Source organism: Gymnodraco acuticeps, unplaced genomic scaffold (genome assembly GCF_902827175.1).
Source record: "Gymnodraco acuticeps unplaced genomic scaffold, fGymAcu1.1, whole genome shotgun sequence".
Lineage (NCBI taxonomy): Eukaryota > Metazoa > Chordata > Actinopteri > Perciformes > Bathydraconidae > Gymnodraco > Gymnodraco acuticeps.
In genome coordinates, this window is record NW_022990335.1 from 781933 (window position 1) to 807612 (window position 25680).

The following is a 25680-nucleotide window of genomic DNA, read 5'->3' on the forward strand; positions in this document are numbered from 1 at the left end:
TGGAAAAGGTTTTTGTGTTCAATTTGCTTTACAGCTTTGATGAAATGCTATGTAAGGGATAATGTGCAGCAACGCGGTCATTATGGGGAATAGAACACCGACAGGCTGATCAGGAGCCCGACGCGAAACAGTTTGCTTTTCGAAGCCCAACGGTATACAGTTAAATCGACCGGACTTCTTTCTGAAGATGTGAGCGTCCTTAACAACGGTCAATAAGTCCTTGACAGCGGTCTGTCTGTTCGGTATTAACAACGTGTCACGTGTTCTGAATTGACCAATCAGAATCGAGTACTCAACTAAGCCATGTAATAATGCTTGCTAACAAACGTTTGGCTGCAATATAGGGCAGGGATAAAGCTTTACTTAGTTGCTCAAATTTTAATACACGACAGGAATAACAATAATTCATAAAAATACCATATTAGCTCATTCAGTGACTGGTAATAGCAATTGAAATACCAAAACAATTTGCGCTAGGCATCAGGGAAGAAAATGTAATCATAAACATTACTACGCAGTGTGAGAAACTCTTTCAAAACTTCAGGTAAAGGCCTGATAAAAGATCAAAGTCTGCACAAAACAAATGAAATAAAGGTCATTTTCTTTAAAGGAAGGAAGAGGAAGCAGTATTTGTAGCCAAAATTGTTTATTTTCCTTTTAGTTTCCATCAATATTCTTTTTTTGTCTTTACATAAAGCTTGTCACAAAGGAATACATTCATTAGGCAGGTCAAGAAAAAATACAAATAAGAACTAGCTGGCAACCGATTCTGCTTAACAATCCAAAAAAAACAAGGCAACTGCTTTTAAGAGCAGCCTATAGTCCTACCTTAACTGGCTCTAGCATTGATGAACAGAAAAACAAAAGAAAGGTAAAACGATGACGGACAGAAATCGGTCGCCATTTAAACTGTAATAATGGATAAGCAACAGATGAGTGAGCAAGGGAGTATTTACTAGTGTTTGGATCTTGCTAAAAAGCAGTGTTACACACAAAGCGTTGCTACTCTACTTTTTCTCACTGAATTCTCAATGACAGAAACCCTGTATTGAAGGAAGTAAAAGATGTGTGAAGGAAAAGAGAGATGCTGTGCAGGTCATCGGTTGGAGAAAAGAAACTTTAGTAAAAAAACAGACTGACATGTTATTGTGAAAAATTATAATTGATTGCCAACCATCACTTCTGCTGCAATCTGGCAGCTTTAAACTTGGACACCCTCTTCGGGGCCTCCTGGGGGGGAGCTACTTCAGACGCCACCTCCTCCTGCTTCCTCTCCATGATGGTGGGCAGAGCTGGTGGAGCGAGGGTCAGGTGAGGAACAGCTGTAGGCATCGGGTCCTTTTCCACCACTGTACCTGAAAAGGCCTGGAGGAGAGAGAATGATTGTGGTAAAAGCTGGTGTGAAGGTAGAATTAGATAGAGGTACTTTATTGATCCCAATTTGGGAAATGTTTGCGTTGCAGCAGCATAAAAAATAACAAAACAAGGCATTGCACAACATAACATAACATTTTCCTGCATGAAATTTAAAAAAATGACAAGATGTTATATATTTTTTTCGGTTGTGTGAAATCTAGAGAAATCTTTGAAATCAGGGTAACGGTGCTTTTCATTGGTCAGCAAGTAATTCCTTTGCGCATGTGTCAGCATTATGGTTGTCAGAATTTTTTATACATTTTTAAGCCACATTGTTCCAATTTTCCTTTAGATCTTAGCTGTTTATGACTATTTATTCAACCAGATTAAGGATTTTAGTTCTTTGATGCCCGGATCTTAAATTATCAAAGAAACAAGCTGAGCAAATATAAGCAGCATGTGTTGACTGAACAGCCTTGGAGGAACACCATTTCTTTTTCTTTTATGTGAATTTGCTTTATTCAATGCTTTTAGTGTTTTTTTAATCGCCAGGTCTGCTTGTTTTGGAGAGGAAGAGGCTTCTGTTGATAACGTGGGTCTCGTTAAATAACTACTGAACTTCTGGATCTTAAATCATCAAAGAAAAGGCAGAGCAAACGTAAGGGGCAGCTCGCAGCCCCTACAGGAAAATCTTCGTCCAGCAGCGTTGGTGATAAGTACAACAGCTCTTCTGATTCCACACTACTTCACGACTTCCCCAACTCCCTCTTTAGTTATTGTTTTGCTTAGGATCCCCAGCGGCAGATAATACGTTTACACATTGTGCGTTTACCGTGGTAACACGTTAATGATGGTTGGAGTTTCAGGCTCACAAAATGCTTCCTACTGTTTTCATGCTGTAATTTCTTCTTCATATCGTCTCGTGTGACTAACATTTAATATCTGTTTGACCGAATGCAGCCCCCGTTTCAACTTAAAGAGGCTTCTGTGGGGTTTTGTTCATCCTCATTAAGGGATTTGAGGCTCAGAGGAGCAATTTAACAACAGTTTCATAACGTAGCAATATTGCAGATCCCTCCACACTGTAACTGAGATTAAAGACATTACACTGAGCAGATCTAAGCAGTAGTGGAACTAAAACTAAAAAACATGTGTATTGCTTACCTCAAACCGACTGGCGGGGTGCAGTGGGACGGCGGTGGGACTGTCCTCCTCCGTGAGGCCGTCGCTTGTGTCGCTGTGCGTCGTGTCGTCGTGGCTGAAGCTTCGTCCAATCATACGGCGCTCATCAAAGTCTGCCGCGCTGCTCTCGCTCGTGTCGCTGCACACGCTGTTCTCTCGGCTGCGAGACTTCAGGATGGACTTTCTGGGGATGGGTTCCCCGTTCTTCACGTCCACAAACAACCTGACAAAGACAGCAGACCCGTTTCACCAACCAGAGGACAGGAGCCTCATTTAGCAGACCAAATGACTGTTTTTATATTCCTACATTTAGTTTTTCATTTACCTGTAAATGTCCACTGGGGTTGTGATTTTGTGAAGTTCATGATGTCCATTGTTGAGGCCGTTTTTCTTTTTCTTCTTAGAATGCTGCTCTTTCCTCTCGCTGAACTTCAACATGGTGTTCTTTCCTATGTTTATCCTCACCTGAAGCAAAATACGGAGACAGGGTTAAGAGAAAGTCGCAAACACGGAAATAAGCAGTAAAATTAAAAGTAATGAAGGTAAAACAAGTTCTTGCTATCAGTGATTTATCACTCTGACCTTCTTAGGTTCCATTGTGTGAGAGAAAAGGATGGTAGGCAAACCGTGGCCTTCCTCTTCCTCGTCGTCTTCCTCTGCTATGCTGTCTTTGCACGGCGGCTTTTTACTGTGAGGCGCGGGGGTCCAGCTTGGCTTCACACTTTGTCCGTTTACTGGAGGTGCTGCATCTGCCTCCTTCTCCTCTTCAGAGGATGAGGATTCCTCACCATTCATGTCCGCATTATCAGATAATCTGAAGAAAAAAACATTTCAATGAGACCTTTTTTATTCTGCCTAAGGTAGCAATTATTAAGGTTATTAGGAGAACACCCCTGTGTGTTTTTCTACCTGTCCTGATCATCTTGCTGCTGCTCCAGCTTCTCCAGTTCATCCAACCTAGCCCACAACTCCTCCTCAGTGATGGTGCCTATTCTTCTCTCTGTATCTCCGCCCTCCACTTTAATCTCCTCTTCTTCTTCTTCTTCTTCTTCTTCTTCTAGATCCAAAATGGCATCCAATTTGGGTTTAGAATTAGGTTTGTGTGCTATCCTTTTCCTTCCTGTTAAAGCAAGATGGAAAATAAATTCATTAGCTTTGTTTTGCTTAATGCTAATATGAGTTTGTTGTCAAATTAAACTCTCGTTACTTTCTTTCACAAGGCAAGATAGATAAGTAAAATGGAGACAGAAGAAAGGCAGACAAAGATACCTTTGGTGACAGCAGCTTCGATGTTTCTGGAGTCTTCTCTAATGTCAATATAGTCCCCTTTCCCCTAAAAAACAAGCAAAGTCAATATACCTTTTAAGTGATAGGTAATATCTCATCTGCGAGAAGACTTGCAGTAACGCAACATACAGACGAGATGTTTTCCAAATCCTTGGTGAGCCCGACTCTGGCTTCAAAGTTTTTCATCGTCTTTGAAAGATCGTCCATTTCACTCTTCACATCTGCAGAATAAAAAAAAAGGGTACATTATCATTCAACATTAAGAAAGTTGGAAGCATTCTGACAAAACACAATGGCTGGCTGCAGGCTAATGGAGATTTAAATAAAACATTTAATGGCAACCAGCGGCGAAAGAGTTAAAATACTAAACAAGTTGAGGGGAAAAAAAAATTGGAAAATGATGACACAAACAGTTCATAATATCTTCTGCCCTGAATACTACTCCGGATCATTAAATCTTGACAACAATTAAGCCCTTTTACTAATAGCAGCAGAGGGCCCTTGTTTCCATGGCGATTGGGAGCTCCTCCAGTCAGTGCATCAACTGGAAGTGAGGAAAGGTCAAACACAGAAGGCCTGACAACTCAGCCGCTGTTTGACACATTTCAGCCAGCTATGTTTGTATTACAGCACTTAGCTCTGTAATAGTGGGGTGGGCCGGGTCAGCAGATAGGAGGGGAGGGGAGGGGGGGGGGGGGGGCAGACGGCTGCGGATGGGCTGTGGCATCGTGTTTCTGCTTCACTAAACAGCCTAATAATGTTCATATCAGAGGTCGTTACTTGGGCCCATTTCACTTGATATGAGATTTTTTCAGACCTAGAACGAGCGGCGGGGAATAAATGCAAGACAAAACACGGCCGTGCATAACCCATGACGGTATAAACACATTTCTTCTCTTCAAAAAGACTTCTCGCACTCGATCAAACAATAATCTTGCATTGACAGGATGGGATTTGACAACAGGAGAGGAACAAAAAGTGTGAATTGACATAGAAGGATTAACAAAAAAAGCAGGGACAGCGGTGACATGAAACAAGAGCAGCGCAGCGCATGAGTGCTGTAGATGTGCTGTGCAGCGTGCAACCCTTTAACCAAATGTGAAATTAAGTACCCGGCATATGACAAAAATCATGCATGCTTCAAGATATCTATGCAATTATGGGAAGCAGCATTACAGTTCACCAAACAGATCCTTAAAATAGACTCAATTTGACAAGTTGTTCCCAAAGTCTTGTGGCAAATAATGGCTCCTCTAAAAGTATGTTTATCACTTCAGTGATTCTTCAGTGGAGCTTGGTGCAGCAACACCCTCTGCTGGAGGAAGAGGAGCAGTGCTGAGCCGTTACTTTGAGAATAAACAGTGTCTTTTCAAAAACAGACTCACATTTCATCCTGTGATCCACAATTTTCTGAGCCTGCTTGGTGGAGCACTTGGCGAACCAGTTGTCGCCGAGCAACGCTGTGACCTCGTTGGTGTGCACCAGCTTCCCCGGCATGAAGGCCAGAGGGCCAAAGGGCACCTGTTTATAGCACATGGGGTGGAACAACAGCAACAGAAACAATGAGCAGGAGTCATGATGTGGACGTGAGGATAGGAGTGAAGAAGAAATAAAAATGCCGCAAAAATATGCATATTGAGGCTCATGAAGCTGCTAAATGCAAAACTTGACATTTACAAAAGACACACAAGTTGTGTAACTGTGTGTTTCTCCTGTGTATTTGCAACAAGGTCAGCACTCACCGTGATGTCATAAGAAAGCTGATCTGGAAGAGTTTTAAGCCGGTCATTCAGCGCTTCATAGTCACCTGCCAACTTCTTCCTGCAGAAGCACAGATTCACAATGTTAGGCAAACCACTATTCAAATAAACGTTTTTTTGTTTATTTATTTGAAGTCACAGATGTCCTCTGAGCCATTGTTATCCAATTTGGTTTGTTGGACTTATTTTTGAAGGTTAAACAATTGGAAGAACAATGGGAAGTAAAAAATAGCTATTCAGCAATTAGGAAGTGCCTGTTTCCCCCTTCAGAGGGGGCGTTAGAGAAACTAAAGTCGCCTCAAGATGTCCCTGGTATACATTGATTTTATTTATTTTTAGAGAAAATCATGATGATAATACTATGCTATACAACACACCTTTCTTGCTGCAGGTTAAAAAAAAAGAACATAGCTATGTACAGTTACTCTTAAAAAAATATTTTACGATTAAAACCTTTTTTTGAGACGCCCTACTTTCTCCAATTTCATGCCTGCAGGTGCAATTACAACATTCATATTGAAACAAGCGAGAACTAGTTTATGATGTTTTATTGCTCTTTCAAACTTAAAAAATATCTGTATTCAGTTTACTTGTAAAGAGGGCCTTGCACATTGACTGAAGTGTTCAGTTAATCGGCCTTGTTCAGATGTAATGATCGGCAGAACCAGGCTTTTCATTCAGTGCACCAATAAGAATGGTACATTTATTTTGGTCTGTCAACAACACAAACAGGTGAGTCACAGAGAAGTCAAGTATGCACACGCCTCCAGACTCACAATCAGCCCGACACATTGGAATACTGTGTTTGAGGTCCAAATACTTATTTTAGTAAAAACTGCAGTGGCCTTTACAAGGTTACTGTAACGTGTAGTATGCCAGTAATTGAGATATAGTACTCAGTCCTTACATGGTGCCTTGAACTTTGACCTTTTCTGCTCATCTGCTGTGCAGAGTTACAGTAAATAACACTACTGCAGACCACTGCTTGCATCAATACAAATACATTTGACTGTATAGTTACACTATAGTAGAGCTCCTACATGAGTTATGGTCCACTCACACAGGTGTTACCACTTTGTATTTCCTCTACTTGTTGTTGACATCTACTACACTCTTGTGTGAGCTTTGTTGCATCTGTTTGAGTGAATCATTCAAACAGACCAGTGGACATAATAAAGTTAATGATGGCTTAATTCCATTTAGCTGCTTTCAAGATCCTGGTGTTCTGCAATATGGCTCAATGTCAAGGATCACCGGGACACTTAAATACAACAGAGCCTTGTTCTCGTCCACAAATGTGGAAAACTGTCTTTGGCACATCTGGATTAGGCTATCAGACTAAATACCACTGTGCAGTGTGCAGGGCCTAAAGGTTGATTGTGTTCTAACAATGCTTCTCCTTCCAACTACAAGTGTGCTTGGGATTAAGGATAAACGGGCTAATTATGGCATGCTTGAAACAAATGCCACTGATTGGTCAGGGAGTGTCTAATTTGTAGATTTAGACCACAGCCAGCACTCTAAATACAGAGCATCAATATTGCAAAGAATCATTCTTGATTATGTAGGGAAGAAAAAAACCTCAAGGCTATTATTATAAAAAAAAAAATGAGGCAGCCCTAAATGGATCTTTAAAAATTATGATTCGATTAAATACAAACTTCCCTGAAAAAAAGAAGGTGGATGATGACAGAAGCTGAAATATTATTATAATTGGATCACTTAGGGATAAGCAAGGGCCAGGCAAAACAATTACTATGTATACATTTGTTAAACGCTACAGAGTTGAGCAGAACATTTAAAAAAAAAATCCTCTTGAATGTGTTTTATTTTCACAGATATGTTTATATTTTGTTATTTATTTCTCAAAGGAACTGAACATATGCTTTTTGCTACTTTGTTTATCATCAATATTTTTAACAGTGTATTACAAAGACAAGAAAAAAAAAGTATAGAAAGATATCACTATGCAACTTTTGACAAAGTACATGTGATCTTCTTCAAACTTACCAGTGCTGAATCCGACTTTCACAGTCTTTCACCACCTGTTTCAGACAGATAACTTTAATGAAAATTAAGTTGTCCAAAATCGATGGAATTTACACAGTATTAAGTCAAGGATTGTATAGCCATAACATGTTCTGGTATAATGGAAAATATGATAATTGCAACATGTAAATTGCAAACATACAACTTGTGATTATATTAGGGGTGCACCGAATGGGAAATTCTTGGCCGAAAACCGATACCAAAAATGATTAAGAAATATATATATATAATGTATACATTTTTTACCAATGTTGTTCAGCTACCTGATTATGGAAATAGACATGATTATGGCAAAACTTAACTTAAATAATAATCACTATTATGGGTCCATAAAACATTTATTCAGCACTTTTGAATGCATACAGTACATTTATATATGTCTTGTATTATTGCTAAAAAACATTATATCGCAGTCTTAGTGTCGCCAACTCGTTTCTAATATGCAAAGACAACAAATGCGTCTATGATGTATTTTCGATCAGACGAGATCTCTCTCCCCCGTCTGTGTGCGAGGGGGCGGGGCAGTTTACACACACGCAGCTGCTACATGCAGCGGAGCACACTGCGGAGGTGGCGGAGAGAACGCGCTCCGAGGTGTGGTTAAACTGTACCCGTCTCGATGTGGAGAATACTTGTTACCATAAGTGCAATAAGAGTTTAGCATGTAAGCACGAGCAATTTGTCTAAACATTTAGCAAAAGTGCACCGCATGCAGACGGAGGAATGTACCGGGTTCGACCGTATTTCTAGCAGCTCTGTTGCCCCATCCACGAGTAACGTTTCCACGTCAGGTGTTATGTATGCTAGCAGCAACACACGGAGTTAACTACATTATACAAACATGTGTTAATGATTAGAGGTAACTGAGTTATTTAGTTTGTTAAAATTTCAGCTATTCTGTTTACAGTCTGTCATCAGATTATTTAATACGATTTGTTAAAGGCAATCTCGACAAAGGTCAATGTTCCCCCCTCCCTGTGAGCCAGTTGTGAGCATGGTCGCCGCGTCTTTATTACGTCATCACAACAACACATTAGGTTACCCTTTCGGCCGAAAGGGCCTTTTTAACCATTTTCGGCCGATAATTTTCGGTGGCCGAATATTCGGTGCATCCCTAGATTATATAAGTTAAAGAAACATCACACACAGGGAAATGGAAAAAATACCCAACCAGGAAGCAGGAGAGGAAGACAAACACAGCTGTCAAAACTGCATTCAAATGGAATTGCACAAACATTCCTTCAATGGGATAGATGTTGACACATACAGTTCATGTTAACAAAACATTTCTAAAGTTTTGCTTGCATGACTTTCTCAGTGTTGACTTTATACAGATTCGTATCTAACAAATCGAAAGTTAAAAAGCTCCCATTGTTTTAAAACTGTCACGTGCATCACTTAGTTAACCGTTAGCTAGCAGTTGTCAACAGTTCATAAACACAATACAGGTCAGTTTCACAAAGTGTGAATGCTAACCACTAGCAGTACAAACACAGAGGCACAGAAAAGGACACTAAACACACCCCTTCCTGCAGGCACCATTTTCATTACAAGACCTTGAACATGTGTGTGGCTGCCAGAGAGGAAGCTTCTCGAACAAGCAGACATTGAACTTACAACTAACTAATTCTACATAAACGTGTGTGCAATTAGTGCATAAAGGTCTGTGTTTCATTTTAAAATGCACTAAAGTAGATTTACTGGTAGTTCAAAGACCCTTGCTGATCCACCGCGTGGCCAGCAGCACACTATGGTTGGGCTAACGTTAAACGTTATTAGCTAAATGTTTCATGTCAACTAGTTAAATTACCTTCTCTTGTTCCTCTCGGAGCCTGGCAACTCCTCCGAGATGCTCATTGCTCATTTTACCTTTTTCCGCCATTGTTAACCCAGGTGCACAACAGGAAATTGTGTTATTTGAAACCCCAAAACAAAGCTCAGGGGTTGTTGTGAGTCCTAAAGAAGTGTTTATGAATGCAGCCGCAGCTATTCCTGAGACCCGTTCTGGCCGTAGTCATCAATGGGGCAGTGATAAAGATCCGCACTTTCGGAAGTGATACCATTTCACACTCTCATTTCAAGATTTCTGCATGATCTTCAAAAATATCCACGGTGTTAATCCAAAAGAACAGCAAATATTCCTCGTCACTCTCGCTGCGACGTGCACCTCGGTCCGATGTCAACACAGCATAAATAACAAGGGAACTTCCGCTCATGATTTTCAAAATAAAAGCTATCGTTGGTACCTCGCTTCTCAGTGAGGCTATAAATAAAGTTTATCATTAATGTTATTGAATTAGTATCTAACAACACATTTCGTTAAAAAAGATTCCAATATTCCATCCATATTCCAACAAAATAAGTAAATTACCACATAACACTGTGTCTGTGGCATACAGTTTGCTCTGGGATTATAAAGCCCCTTGGGGTCTGAGGGCAGTTGGCAAACAAGACTTTAGTTAGTACTGTCATCAATTACTGAAAATAAAAAGAGTTAACCCTGTTATTAAATAAGCAAACTAACAAAAATAAATCTTAAGTAAACTGAAGTAGAAGTTTGCAAATATTGGCATCAAATACTAAAAAAGCCATCATTAAAATGTGTTATTGTTTAGTGTTATCATAGCAAATGTTCTATATTTATAAGTTGATTTTATCCTGTTGTGTGCAAATTGTTATTATAAAGCTAAACCTGTATGCTAGGTTTAAATAAACAAAGGGGTGCAAAAAGTACATTTCTGAAACTTAGTTGAGAAGAAGTATGGAGTGGCATAACATGGAGACATTCACGTAAAGCACAAACATCTCAATATTCTCCCCCTTCCCAGTCCACTCCAGTGAAGTCCCCCACCATGCTTTTATTTTGAAGAGACACCAATGCATTTCCCGTATTCAGTTATATAAAGCTATCTTGACGCAGCTGATCCTCTGTGTCCGCCAATGTACTCTGAGTAAAATGGATGATTGCACAAATGTAAACAGTCGCCTTACAGTAGCCAGCCAAGATCCTGCAAAGTCAAACACACAGTAACAAAATAACCAGCACCACCACTGTCAGAGATGTTTTTGTCTCAAAAGTAGCACTGGGTTACCTCTTCATGTAAAAAGGCTTGAAGCTGTACATATATATAGTTCAACATCATATTTTAACCACAAACATGTTCATATATAAGCCAACAAAGCAATCATTAGATATTAAAGTTGGCTTTGTCAGGTCAGTTCTGATAAACAAGTTCAGATATTTTATATAATCAACCTATGGTTCCAGCCCCCTTGTTGTTAGACGCTGATTGGCTGTTCTTGTTGCCTTCAATTGCTGTCGTTAATATGATTTGTAAAGGGGAGCAAATGCTCACAATGGAAACACAATGGACCACGAAACAAGAATAAAAAATCCTTGTAAAAAAAGATCAACTACCCTATTATGATGGGTATAGCCAGAGGTCACTTCATTTGTAAAGGTACTGGTACACCATTTACAAATGTGTTTTGTAAGGTTTGGATTAGGCAGGTCTTAATTTGTTAATTGTTGAACTAATTAATTATCACACAAATTAGTTTAGATTGATCTGAAATATCTGAAAAGTGCATTTGTATCATTATTTAAGTTGATATTAACTTAATAAATACAAAACCCAAACACCTTAATTCATATTTATTATATATTGTTTAAGTAATTCCTCTTTTACTCATTCTTAATGTAGCCTACCCTAGAAAACAAACACCTACAGTATAGAAGCCAGGTAAGTATGTTTATTAGGGGGAACAACACACCTTCAACATTCAAATACATTTAATTTATTGCTGCTACAATACTAGTTAATGTATTCTCTGATCAATGTCATGGAAGTCCATTTGTGCAGCTGGGAGTGAAATATCCTGTAAGTCATCATTATTATGACTTAATATCTCATTATTCATAGTTTTGCAGCTATTGGTTGTTTATCAACCAGAAAGGAAGCAATTCAGGATTGTAGGAGTGTCCCTGAACGCACCATTATTGTGTTCCCATCAGGCATTGCGGTCAGTCATACAAGCCCAGAAATCAAGAGTAACCGACTGACCATAACAACATTATAGAAATAAGACTGACAAAACATATTGATGAGGATTTCCTAACACTGCAAGGTATGTAGATATTAGATAAAATGACTGTGGTTACTACGTGAGGTCTAATGCTATAGATGTGACATTGTGAAACCATAGTGTGAAACCTGTACCTTTGCCTTATGATCCTTTCTGATGCAATCAGACCTATCCACTACTTCACTGGTGTACACAGGATTGCCTTTGAAACTAACTTTAGGGCAACACTATTAAATACATTTAAGACCATGTTATGCTATTTTAAAATTGATTAATGTATGTCAGTGTTTTTTAAGTTAAGTTAAATAGCCAACTACAAATACTTTAAATGGTCAGTTTTATCCAGATTTCTTCTTCTTCGCTGATTGTTAAGTCTTTTACAATTATAAAATATGACTTATCTCACTAAATTCTTCTGATCCACAGTATGTCTCATCGAATTAATGATGTCATGAAGCTGTGTTGTGAGTTATCTGCCCATCAGCAAATCCAGACCACAGTGAAAGGCTCGGGAAAGGGAGCCGCAGCAGCAGGGGGGCTCGCCTTTGCTGGAGGCCTGGTTGGGGGTCCCCTTGGTATTGCAGTCGGTGAGTGGGAAAAAATGAAACTGCTCTTCTTACTTAATTAATTACTCTTAATTAACTTAAATATATGTACAGACGGTACTTCACAAGTTTGAATCCCTCTTCCTGATTTAGGCGGTGCTGTTGGGGGCCTCCTGGGCTGCTGGCTGACCAGTGGACAATTCAAACCTCTGCCTCAGATCATCATGGAGCTCATCCCCCAGCAGCAGCAGAAGCTTTATGAGGGTCTCATGGCGGTCCTGGGGGACATTCAGTGGACAGATGTGCTTCAGTTAACTACTCTAGTGATGGGGAATGCTGCCCTTAAGCAGCAGGCTACAGCCGCCCTCCTCGGGTACATCACCAAGGAGCTCCAGGCGGAGGTGCACTACGTGGATTAGAGTCTGTGGAGTCAGGGGCGCAGAAGGATGGAGCCTTTGAAAAGAATGTGAACTTTTGTTTTGAGAGACTCTTTACTTAATGTAAAATATGATATTTTAAAAGTGTACAGCCACCATCACACTCCTGGATACACTTATGGGTTTAGCAAATTAATGTGGAAAAGCTGTGACACACATCAGTTTAAAGGTGGGGTAGGTCATTTCGGAGAAAACCAGCTCGAGTGCGCTAGAATTTGAAAATACACAGCCAGAAAAAATCTGCCACTTCCTTACAGAGCCCCTCCTCCAACACACACGAACGCGCACATGACCAATGAGGGCACGAGATAAGTTTGTGCACAGATGGAAGGCTGACAGGCAGGTAGGCCATCCAGTTACTTTAGCCGGGCCGGCTCAGATGATTGGTCGTGCTTTTTACAGCGCCACGGCTTCCACAGATGACTTTTCTTTATGGATTTTTCGTCAAAGCACTTAAGATATTCATTGCTATCGGGATGGTAAGAGCATTCCATGGAATATAACAAAAAGTGTATCTCGAGCCGGTTTCTCAAACTTACCTACCCCACCTTTAAGGTACTATTTATTAATAAGCATTAAATGGCACTGACGGTCATGGTTAGGCTACACTGATTTCAATATATAAACACTGGTGATTATGCAATGAATGAGTGCCAACTGTACAATGTGAAATATTTTTGATTTGCTGGCCATTTATTGGCTTTATGACTGGGAGTTCACCATTATCTGTGCACCTTATATCGTATTTAAATTATTTCATCAATTAAAACAAAAGGTTTGTGTTTTTTCACTGACTTATAAAGTTTTATACATCACACTTTATTGGCCTCGTGTCCAACAATAGGGCTTTTTTTTCTGTGTGACAGTTTACATTATTTGCTGCTGCTTTTAGTGGTATGAAAATGTGATCATGTTTGACAGAAAGTCTCTTAAAGGAAAAACAGGGTCCTAAGAACAAGTAATCTACACATTCTTTAAAGTTAGATAACATAACGCTGGTCAAAACACTCCTGCAAAGAAACAACCTTTGGATCTCAGTACAAACTCCTCTTCTGTTTTTACCTTATTTTAACACACTTGTTGAAATTGCCAGAGGCTTTCCTTGATAATTCATCTTATCCCTCTTATTTTGCTCTTTGGGGTACCCGGGTCTCTTTTATGTGTGTATAAATACTGACAACTCAGCTTTATTTAGCTATGAAACTGGCCCCAACCACCACATGAGAAAATGAAGGTAAAGAAAGCCAATTCAAAAAAAGTTATTATTCATTTTATTTTGTCTGATATTTGTTTTAGAGCTTGACTTTTTCCACAGAGCTTTCTGTAACTTTGTCACTTTTTGTGTTGAATAATTGTATTGGCTAAATATTAAATGCAGTTTGAATTGAAGTGAATTGATCCTGATGTAAAAAAGTGATCAAGCTAAATGATGCAGAAAAAACTTACTTTTTACATAACATACGCAAGAACTCAATCATAGAGTTTGGAAATATGTCTTTATTAGTAAATACACATTATTTCACCCCTACCTCTTAAAAGCATCAAAAAATACATATTACAGAGAGGAACTCGGACAGAGCTCCAGTATTTATCCCACCACCACTGTGTCCTCATCAGGGAATTCATAGAAGGGAACTTCCAGGTTAAGAGGAGCGGGTCCCTTTCTTATTCTTCCTGAAGCATCGTAGTGGGAGCCATGGCAAGGACAGTAGTAGCCTCCGTAGTCTCCTGCGTTGGCGATGGGCACACAGCCCAGATGCGTGCACACCCCGAGGACGATGACCCAGCGGGGTTTCTGCACTCTCTCATTGTCGTGCTGGGGGTCACGCAGCTCTGCGATGTTCACAGCCTCCTCTGCGGCGATTTCCTTCTCTGTGCGGTGACGGACAAACAGGGGCTTTCCTCTCCACTTGAAGGTCACGTTCTTGCCTTCGGGGATGTCACCGAGCTTAACCTGAATCTGGGACAAGGCCAGGACATCTGCTGATGCACTCATCGAGGAGACGAACTGGCTGACCACCGTCTTCGCGGCATACACGCCAACGACGGTGGCCGCTCCGGTGACAAGGTAAGAGAAGGTCCTTCTTCCCTCACTGCTCCCCTGGGAGGACTTGTTGGGGTCGGTAACCTCTGGGCGGCGGTAGTCCGTGAAGTCAGGAATCTTGATATCTGTGTGGGAGAGGCGGACCCCTCCTGGAGCTGAAAATGAGACATAAAATGCAGTGTTTAAAGATATGAGCAGCATATTGGAAAATTGATTCAGTATCTAACAAAATAATAAAATACATTTTAAAAAACAGTCATTTCTGGTGCATTCATGTGACAGGGACATTTTATTATCCATCTTAACTTTTATCATGGTGATAAATTCCTACTTTTGATTAAATTAATACAGATGTAATTATTGTATCCATAAACATTAGTCATTATTGATTATAGAAACGAGACAAACTATTTATAACAATATAAAAGTGTACATACGAATTTGTATGTTTTCCCCATGTATATTAGATAACAACCTCACAATATAGCTGCTACAAATATTTACATAGTCCAACTTTGATAGTTGCATAACACAAATCAAAACAACATCAGACATGTAAATGCAGAAACTGGACCACAGCAATGTGTTTTGAGGTGTTTACATATCACAAGTGTATATTTATATACCTCAGACTTCTTATCTATTGTTGACCCCCGGTAAGGTTTGATATGTCAGTTATGACACCGGCTATTTCAAGCTAACCACTGCAAGTTGTATGTAGTAGTGTTAGTTGCACACCAAAAAGGTACAAAATGATACAAACAATTCACACGTTGTCTATCATGAATATATTAACAAATTATTTAAAAACATTGTGTATGTTAAGGTAGCGTTACAGCAAGCAGCTCAATATCACTTTCACTGTTAGCAGACACACACGTCCTTCTCTTGGCCTTACCAGCAGCAGGCACCAAGGTCTTTACTCCCGGGGACAACAGGCTTTTAACTGTTTGTTTTGTCGCCTGCATGTACGGGGTAATAGCCCCGGAACGGGCAGCTATGGACATCATCTTTGCCCAAAAAAGATACCTCGAAACCGGCGCGGGGGACACGACCTTGCGTGTACAAATCTTTACGTGCACCTCCCTGATCTGCTTTACCAGAAACCCGCTCCGCCTATACAAGGTTCCGCAGTACGTACGGTCTGACCGAAGCGTGCCTTTCGTTTTTCTCGGGTTATGACATTGTTTTATGGGTGTTCTTTCATACTTAAATTACAATTGATATATATTCTGTGTTTATATTTTGTAATAGTTAATTTAAAACAGTAGAAACCGTTCATTAATTTAAATAACGGCTTATTTTAGCACAGGCATTTTCTAATTCAGCTGTCAGAGGTCCTTGTGATGTAAACAAGGGTCCTCTCACAAAATATGGAGAGTAGCTACACAATGGTAACCTGAGACAAATAAAAAAAGAAAAGAAAAATGAAAATACCAAAAAGAAAACTTTTTCTACTAATCATTTTTGCGTATGTGGCATTTTCACTGTATGCTGCATACAATGTCTTCTTCAGCACCAAAGTAATCTCCCGTGTTCACCGGGTGGTGAAGAAAGAGACAGTCTCGGGTAAATTCACGTTAGCTAGCGCAGCCGTCACCTAGCCCCGATTCCAAATAAGCGGCCTGCGTTTTTCACAATGAAACTCGTTTCTATTTTATTTTGGAAATAGAAAATGAGTGCCAATACAGTAAATGGAAACTGTTTGTTGTATTTGCAGGTGGTGTCAAAGATGGTGGTGGAGCTCCATTTCTAGCGCGTGATTGGAATCCGTGGGAGGACGAACAGGTGGACTACAACTCTGCTTTGACCAAGAAGAGGGAGGCCTTCAAACAACACCTGGCCCGCATTGACAAGAACAAAGCCACAAGATACAGGGTACAAATCTGGGGCAAAGCTGCTATAGGTAGGTCGTGGTATTATCAGATGTCATCAATCACAGCCTGAGGAGAAGATATGTGTTGGTGTAGTACATCACTAGATAGATGCACTATGAATGTCGTTTTGCACTATGGATTTAGTTTTACTTTATTTTGAATTAGATCACAGCTAAAAAAGTTCGTCATTCCTGTGATTGGTGATTTGATTTGTTTATTTAGCTTTATATCAAGGTATGTTTTTATTATATAGAATGATACAGTGGCACAGAACTGTATTCTTCACTGAAGATGGAGTGATATAAATACAGAACCTCTGCATACATCATTGAAATGTATTAAACTCATAGGTATATTTAGTGAATGTATGTATTAAATATCTGAAAATCTAAATGTTATTATTACATCACAGTTGTAGGGGAATTGCAGAGGGCAGGAACACCTTTGATGACGAAGGCAACAATGTTTGTATTGAAAAGAACATTGTATTGTATTTTCATTTGTGGTTGTGCTTTTAAACTAAATAAAATAGTTTTAAACAAATGTAGTTTCCTGAGGTCCAGAATTAAAAAGGCTACTATCAGGCACATATCATAGGAACAAACACCATATGCAACTATATCTCAAAAGTGTTTAGAAAAAGTCTCCAGCTCATAATACTTATTTGCAGTGGCGGCGCCAGGGTATGGCTGGGGTAGGCTACAGCCATACCAAGAAATTGCTTAGCCCCACCTCAGCCCCACCATGAAAAATGATGTTAAAGTAAGCAAATTAAATTAAATAATAAGCAAAATGCTAAATGTTGAGAACACGGCTTGCAAAAATATACGGGTCGTGTCCACAACACACAAACTGATCCTGCTGTAACAACAAGTGCACGTTACTGATGCAATATAGTTGAGACCATTCGGGGTTATGCTAGAAGAGGGGTACAAGGAATAGTCTAAGTAGTGGGGAGCTTTATACACTAAAGGTGTGGAAATTCTCTGGCGTTATAATATCAGCGCGGCCGCGGTCAGATCAAAATGCCTCCGAATGCAATTTGAATAGGCAAGGCAAGTTTATTTATATAGCACCTTTCAACACAAGGCAATTCAAAGTGCTTTACAAAAAACAAAAGACATTAAGAAAATGGCATTTAAAATCAGTCATTAAAAAGATAATAAAATAAACATTAAAAGAAAAAATACATGGATAAAAGAATAGACCTACAGCCAATCAGAGCAACGAAACGTTGGGTCTGCGTCATGCATTACTGATTGAGATCAATCGGAACCGCCATTCAGTATCCCCATTGGATCTTCAACGTGTACTATCATACGTCACATTCAGTGATCCCTTTTTATTTACTACAAGACAAATGTGCCGTTTTATTTCATACAGGTCCATTTTGATTGAGACAGGGAAATAATCTAAACCTCACACGTGGCGTTTCACTGTCAAGTGGGGAAATATAGCGTGTAAGTAATTACATTGCAAATACTGACTTGAGCCCCACCACTGTATGGGTTAGCCCTACCATAGATTACCCAAAAAAAATACTCTGGCGCCGCCACTGCTTACTTGAAACAACATCTTGGAGAAAAACAACTGGGATCTATTTATCTTTTGGATTGATAATGGTACCCTCCACTTTGCTGCTTGGCTCAATTGGCATTAGTAGGTACTGTGTACTGTATACACCTGATAATACTATGTTCACACAAGATGTAGTTGTATATACAAATTACATGCATTTGATATGTACCCTGCTGTGGAAGCCTGATAGAGGTACAACATAATGGCACTGTACATGTTAACATTTGAACTCAAATTCCAATGTCCCATTCTTTTGTCCTCAGGCATTTATCTCTGGGAACATATTTTAGAGGGACCCCTCAACCCTACTGACAAGGTCGCACAATGGAGAGAGGGAGAGTTGCAGTCAGGAAAGATCGATTTCAGGTAACAGGAAAAATATTGACTGCTTAAAAAATGCCATACGATAAAGTCTACTTGTTGGCATCTGTGAAAAACACCCCATCATATAATAACTACATAATAAAACAGCACCATCATTCTGATATGTTCTCCTTCCCCTGTTGCTTTTCCATCTTTAGTTTCTACACTGGTCCTGCTGTGGTCCAGGGTCATGTCCCTCTGGATATGAACAGCCTGGTTCTGGTTCTGAATGGCCGTGAGCCGCAGAAGGTGTCTTATTCCACGCGGTGGCTGGAGCATGTCCAAGCTCTGGTAAAGTCCCGCACAGTGTCACATGTGGCCGTGGTCCTGCTGGGCAATGAGCACTGCCACAACGACTTCATTGGCCCTTACTTAAAGAGGAACGGTGGCTTTGTGGACCTGCTGTTTGTAGTGTACGACAGCCCCTGGGTTAATGACAAGGATGTGTTCCAGTGGCCTCTGGGTGTCGCCACGTAGGTCATCTCTTAATAGTCCTACATGTTCAAGGCTACATATCAGTACATAACATTGTATGTTGTCTTTTTATTGAAAAACGTTGTCTAACTCTTTTTTTCTTTTCTCTTCCCAGGTACAGGCAGTTTCCTATGATTAGGCCGAATGCCCAACTGATTACCTCTAACAGGCCATACCTCTGTAATTTCTTGGGAACTGTTTACAAAAATTCCTCCAGGGAAACTCTCATGCAGGTGCTGAAAAAATCTGGTCTGGAAGAGGAATGCATCACCAATGCCAGGGAGAAGTAAGTCATTGCTCCGGACCAATCTTTAATATTACATTACATACATACATAATTCAGATTCAAGTCAGCAGTCATTGGGTTTCTCACATTGACATAAAATGAAGTGCTCTCAAATTAGTGTCAAGATATTATGTGGTGAAATTCAACTATAATACATTTCAGATATAGAGAGGCGAAGTCCCGCCCATCTACTTCCGACCCATGGGACCTTGTTTCGGAAAAATTATGTATTGAAGTAAATGGGGAGAGAAAACTCATCTTTCGATCCCGTTTGAATTGTGCCACGAATTACACATATGATGTTTGTCAATCTTAAAAAAATCATTTCCATGTCAAAAAGTCACAGTTTGTCGTAAAACTGTTGAAATATAAGACTATGAAAAATACGCAACTAGAAAGACTACAAATCCCAGAGTCTCGTAAGCAATGTTATAATTGTTTTCCTCCACTAAATATAAGAGATAGCTAAGATAAGCTAACTTTAACAAGATGCCTGTGTGCTTAGTACCAGGTTGTAATCATACCAGCAATGGGTCGACTTGCTCGTTCTTTCGCTTCCCGTCTGATGAAAGGACCAGGGGCCTCATTTATAAGGATTCACGTGCGAAGGTTGCTTACGTAGTAAAAAAAATAGGTACAGAAATGTTTCGACATTTTCCGATTCACAAAACATTGCGTACCGGCGAGGAAAGTGCGTACGGCACTTCCTACGCCGGTTTCCCTTTATAAATCACAACCGACTCGAAATGCGGTGCAGCTTTTGCGCGCTTCATGTAACGCCCATATTTGCCTATAAATAGTCCAAGAAACGCTCATTCATTCATTCATTTTGACTGACTGCATGAAGAAGATAGCAGGAAATGACTACAGAACAGCTAAAAAAGATATCTCACACCGTGTCAGATTTTGGTTATTTTGGGGAGGTCGAGATAAATATTGTTTGGTGGATGCAGTTTGAACCAGAGTAGCAGCATGGAGGTCGGATCGTCACCAAAATAAATAAATAAGTGGTTAATGTAAAAATAAATACACATAGCCTAACCTTCCTCAGGCAGTGTGTTTGTACCGGGGACCCCCTTGATGAGAAACTCTAAGAAATTATCGGGGAATCCCTCCGGTGGAGTCATGACAACTGGATCTGAATTATTTTTTTGTATTTGGTGGTTTCTGTTCCAGCTGTCGATCATGTAGCCAGTGGTGGAATGGGACTAAAAATCATCCCGGGACTCTCGACCGGCCCACTTCGGTACCGCTAGTAAATTGTCAACGGGGGGAGTGGGGGATGTGCTAGTGACTTATCCGACCGGCCCACTTCGGTTCCCGGCCCATCGGGATTCGTCCCGATGGCCAGTCCGCCACTGCACCCAGCCCAGCCCACGTAAACTGTCAACGGGGGGAGCCTCGCTGCGGGGAAACGGTGGACCTAGTGTCCCGATCGGAGTGGGAATAATAATAATAATAATAATCCGTACATTTTATCCATTAATTTCCCCAACATTGTGGTAAAAAAAACACACGTTTAATCCATGTTGGTGTACTACAACTACAGAAAGCATCGGTTTGTTTTCTCATCAGGAAATGCAGACCGGCTCAAACAAACGATTTTTAAATCATCATCCTCACGATCATTTAATCTATCATATGTTCGCCGAATTTACATGAAAGCACTAATAAATGTAGTTTCATCCAATTGAGTTTACAACTACAAAATAATCGATTTGTTTTTATATCACATCCTACGGGAGGAAATTCAGCAGCTCTCACTACCGATTTTTAATCCTAATGTAATCATCATCTTCACCACGATCATTTATGTTTATGTTCGCCGAATTGACATGAAAGCACTGACAAATATGAATATACTGTAGTCAACTTCATTAAAACGTTATTAACGTGCCTAAACTCAGTAATTCACCATTTCTACGCATGACAACACACTTTGTCCGTGTTTGGCTCTCTCGCCGCACAGTGAAGCGTTCCCGCATTGACGTCACTTCCGGCTTCCCCCAAAACTTCAAAATTAGTCGAAGGAATTTCCCCGCGATGTTCGAAATTATTGATATTTATCGGAACGGTATCGTTCCTTCTTTTTTAAACTGACGGTTCGAGATTACTAGTAGCCCAATATTTCATTGCACAACAGTTGTTGGGAGGCTGTCATAGGCTCTTTAAGTAACCCAAAAATGTACAGTAAGAGTAGTAGTCATATTTCGTGAACCCTTTGAAGAGTACTGTCACACCGGTGTGATCATTCTATAATACACCGTTTAAGCCCGGGGGAGAAATGCAACCGCTACATTAGCATCGGCGATCTTTTCTACTTCATGCTATCTGCACAAATGGTTAACATTGAACATTAAAAAGATCAGGCAGTTCAGGGAGAATCGAAGGAAGGCAGGCAGCTTTGCATGACATTCTTCCGGACGTGTTTCATTGTGGTGATAGTGAGGGTAGTCAATCCCTTTTTTGGCAAGACAGTAGTGACGGCCATCTTGGTAACGTGTGTTGTTGTGCGAGACCAGAGATGAAGTTCATTGAGCGGTTTCACCCAAATAAAGTCTTACTTCACAGTTTTAGGGCGAAACATTTTTTTTTTTACTTGCAAATTTATCTTTTACATTGACAAACATCATATATGTAATTAGTTGCACAATTCAAACGTGATCGAAAGATAACTTTTCTCTCGCCATTGACTTCAATACATCATTTTTCCGAAATAAGGTCCCATGGAGTTCCACCGGAAAGGGAGGGTGGCCTCGCCTCTTGATATCACATTCTATTAGTTCAAATTAGACATCACAGAAGCTGACCAAGTTAGGCCTTTTATTGTTAAACTGATCTTTAGATGCACTACTTTTCATACAAATAGGTAGGAGGATTTTGTCCACCATCACTTACATTAGAAATGTATTATATACTTTAACTAGCTCACTACCCACACCAGCACTGTGATTTTTCCCACACCTGTGGTACTTGAGATTATTTTTGCTTTAGTTATATTGTTGCAGAATCATGATGTTATTGGTAGCTTCATTTTTATGCCTTCGGGCAGCGGTTCTCAAACTTCCGCGGAGGTACTGCAGGTGGTCCGTGGAAAAAAGCTGAATAAAATGGACTTGCTGTGCGTGTGCGTTGTTTTGAGTTTAATTAGCCTATAATTGCACAAAATCTGTTATTTTATTTATTATTTCCTTATTGTACACGGATACAATCGGATGTTGAAAGAGCTGAAGCTGCAGTTCATGTTCACTGATGCAGCTGTTGTGTTCTATGAGTGTATGCAGATTTGAATATATGGTCAAGGACCAAAAGAAAAAAACAAGTTGTCCGCCGTCCTCTTTGAGAAACATACACAGACAGACACCGGTCACATGTGCAACAAAAGTATCAGATAGGCTTCAATTTACTTTTGATTGTCTATAATTAACTATAAAAAAATATCTGCGTTTTAACACTACGTTTATATGTACTTATTTTTACGGTTTGCATATGAGGTGGTCCGCGAAACTCCTTGATGATAAATAGTGGTCCGCAGAAACAAAAAGTTGGAGAACCCCTGCCTTAGGGCATTTCATACATTTTTCAACAAATAGTTGAGGTAATATGTATACTATATGAATCATCTCATTGGAACATTATTGCAGATTACTGATTATTAAATATATTCCTTTCCTCAGGTGGCTACCTCAGGAGACAGCAGACAGTCTGAGACAGTATCAGACCGCTCTGGTCCAGAGCGAGCTCACACTCTGCCCAGTCGGAATCAACTCAGAGTGCTACCGCATCTACGAGGCCTGCTCCTATGGCTCCGTGCCTGTGGTGGAGGATGTTCTGACACCTGGGAGCTGTGCTGCCGGGTCCAGCTCTCCTCTGCGACTGCTCAAAGCTGCAGGAGCCCCCTTCATCTTCATCAGTGACTGGAAAGAACTAGCTGCCATCTTAGAGAGGGAGCGGGGGATGAGCCAGGAGCAGAGGGTGGACCGCAGGAGGAGGCTGCTGGAGTGGTACGCCGGCTTCCGTCAGCAGATGAAGGAGAGGTTCACTGAAGTCCTAGAGGAGAATTTCTTCAAAAACGTCTGACTGTGGTGCTCAACTAACAACATTTCAAAAGATATACAGGGGTAGATGTTTGATATTGGTTTAACTTATTTTGTGGTCTGTGGAGATATGTGACATACTACTGGCTTTGTGAACCTGATGATGTTCCGTGGTATATTCCTGTCAGGGTTATTATAAAAAAACATTTATGTATATTGTAAAGCTGCCAGTTGGTAAAGGGCTCCATGACTTTGTTTGGGTTTATTTATCATCTTAATGTTTACAATGGAGGAATGCCCAGGCATTTAGAAACACTAAATCTTAAACTGCCTTTGCATTTTGTCCGTATACCATTTCAACCATGTTTTATATCTGTTTGTATGCATTTAATATTGTGATTTTTAAGAAACACTTCTTTGGAGTAGAATGAAATGATTATGCCTTGTTTTTAGAGTTATTATTTTTGTAATGTGAGTAGGGCTGGGCGATTATTCAATATAATCATTCATCGTCTTTCAATAGAATCATGTTGTGATGAAATCCTTTATATCGTGTTGTATCAGATATTGTGATACGGAATGTCGTAGTCTATATTGATAACAAGCACATACTAACTCAAAATGATCCGAAAATCTGATATGAAATATTTTGGCTGATATCCTTTGAAGATTGAGGATTTGTTTTTATATTACACTTTACCACTCAGTTTAATAATAATAATAATAATAACAACAAGCTCCAGATAAATCAAGCTATTGTCTTTATTTGAGTACTCTGAATTTGTGCCATGGATGTTTACATGGGTCTATAGTTGGAAATATATTTTTTTGTTATTTATTTTATTTAACTTGTGACCATTTTTATTTATTTTTTTGCACTAACTGTCTTAATTACATAAGGAACCACGTTTTATTTTATATAACTATTCATTTATTTATTTATTGAATTACCAGATACGTGTTATCATGTATATTGTTATCAGATATGAAATGACCCATATTGTGATGGAAGGTTTTTGCCATATCGTCCAGCCCTAATTGTGAGCGACTAAAATATGGATGTTGTTTGCTGTGGCATGTGACTTCTTTCTGGTCAAAACATAACAACATTATTTATTTTGTGTTCTATTTATTTAATTGGTGCAACGCATGTTTTTTAGACAGTGCAAGAAAATAAAAATTGAGTGTTATCCCGAAGAGAAAGAAGTGGATGTGCTTGTCCTGTGGTTTTATTTCCCCTACAGATGGCACTGTGGGCCATTTTATTTTCAGAGGCTACAATGATTTCAATTGTAATGTAGAGCAAAAGTATTTTGAAATATTAAAAAAAAAAGGGGAACACTTGAGTAAACTACATCAACAGAGATCAAGAAATACAATGGCGCACAAGCATGCTGCTATCTTCACAATTAAACGTAGACAATGTACTTACTATCTATTTGACTACTTGTTGTATTTTGCAACATTCAACAAATACATTCTCAACACTATAAATATATGCTTTATTACCTTCATTATCTACTTTAGTCTAATTATATATGAGGGAATGGAAGTAGCTTGGAAAACAGGCCCCCACTAATATTAGAAAACATTGTTTTTTGTTCAATTAATAACTTCTTAACAAAAACATACATGTAAAACACATTACCACCATAAATTACTTTAGATAACTCCTCTATGAGTGCATGGGTGTAGTTGGAAATATGCACTGCAGCTGTGAGCCTACAAATAGCTGAAAAAATAAATAAAAGTCTGTATGGGATCTTATTTTGGATTTGTTTATTGCCAGGTACGTTTACATACAAGGTATTTGCTTTGGTTAATGGTGGTGAAACCATAAACAATCTAAGAACATAAATTGTTAGTTGTAAGAGTAAATTAATGGTGTAAAGGTAATTTGAATTCCTTTACGTTATGAGTTCAGTTCTGTTCCTCTTTAAAGTCCCACTAGATTACATTTGACAGCTGAGCACAGAAACAACAGAAAAATGGAACAATACAAACCAAATACAAATCCCTAGTAAGGAGGATGTATATTTTTAGAGTTAAATAGGATAAAGTGCTTCTGTCCTAAATGTTAGCAGAAAGTGCATGGGTGCAAAGTAGCATTTACATTTTGTTCAAATTAAACATATCTATGAATGTGAATTTAGTGAAAATGCATGGCTAATTGTTAAGAAATGAAACGTGTGTTATTTTATTAAAAACGATAAGTAGGAAAAGCAACCTACACATTACAAGCCATTCGTTACACTGAATGTAATTTTCTGCTGACTAATCTGGTCAAATAAAAAACCGCCTTCAACTCCGCGAGCAGGG

General features: G+C 39.5%; 4 protein-coding genes across 5 annotated transcripts; 2 read left to right on the top strand and 2 right to left on the bottom strand.

Moving 5' to 3' along the window:
- Positions 1-629: 629 nt before the first annotated feature.
- Positions 630-9829, bottom strand: uri1 (URI1 prefoldin like chaperone). The gene is made up of 11 exons (XM_034223326.1): positions 9445-9829; positions 7596-7630; positions 5568-5646; positions 5211-5346; positions 3955-4046; positions 3808-3871; positions 3448-3658; positions 3121-3352; positions 2864-3003; positions 2521-2761; positions 630-1365 (listed from the first exon to the last, which is right to left on the bottom strand). Exons 1-11 carry the CDS (start codon positions 9514-9516, stop codon positions 1177-1179), a joined length of 1491 nt encoding a protein of 496 aa, XP_034079217.1. The 5' UTR covers positions 9517-9829; the 3' UTR covers positions 630-1176.
- Positions 9830-11644: 1815 nt separating this feature from the next.
- zgc:112052 (protein C19orf12 homolog) lies at positions 11645-13522 on the top strand. Its single transcript, XM_034223330.1, has 3 exons — positions 11645-11762; positions 12147-12307; positions 12419-13522. Exons 2-3 carry the CDS (start codon positions 12148-12150, stop codon positions 12682-12684), a joined length of 426 nt encoding a protein of 141 aa, XP_034079221.1. The 5' UTR covers positions 11645-11762; position 12147; the 3' UTR covers positions 12685-13522.
- A 657-nt stretch (positions 13523-14179) lies between these two features.
- On the bottom strand, positions 14180-15914 carry LOC117550794 (cytochrome b-c1 complex subunit Rieske, mitochondrial-like). Its single transcript, XM_034223329.1, has 2 exons — positions 15645-15914; positions 14180-14901 (listed from the first exon to the last, which is right to left on the bottom strand). Exons 1-2 carry the CDS (start codon positions 15754-15756, stop codon positions 14291-14293), a joined length of 723 nt encoding a protein of 240 aa, XP_034079220.1. The 5' UTR covers positions 15757-15914; the 3' UTR covers positions 14180-14290.
- A 195-nt stretch (positions 15915-16109) lies between these two features.
- rxylt1 (ribitol xylosyltransferase 1) lies at positions 16110-24568 on the top strand. 2 transcript variants are annotated; one of them, XM_034223327.1, is made up of 6 exons: positions 16110-16315; positions 16467-16652; positions 18465-18567; positions 18723-19037; positions 19154-19324; positions 23002-24568. In XM_034223327.1, exons 1-6 carry the CDS (start codon positions 16174-16176, stop codon positions 23402-23404), a joined length of 1320 nt encoding a protein of 439 aa, XP_034079218.1. In that variant the 5' UTR covers positions 16110-16173; the 3' UTR covers positions 23405-24568. The 2 variants fall into 2 exon arrangements, with proteins under 2 accessions (XP_034079218.1, XP_034079219.1); XM_034223328.1 differs by lacking the exons at positions 16110-16315; positions 16467-16652 and having other exon boundaries at positions 18723-18855.
- The last annotated feature ends 1112 nt before the right edge of the window (positions 24569-25680 follow it).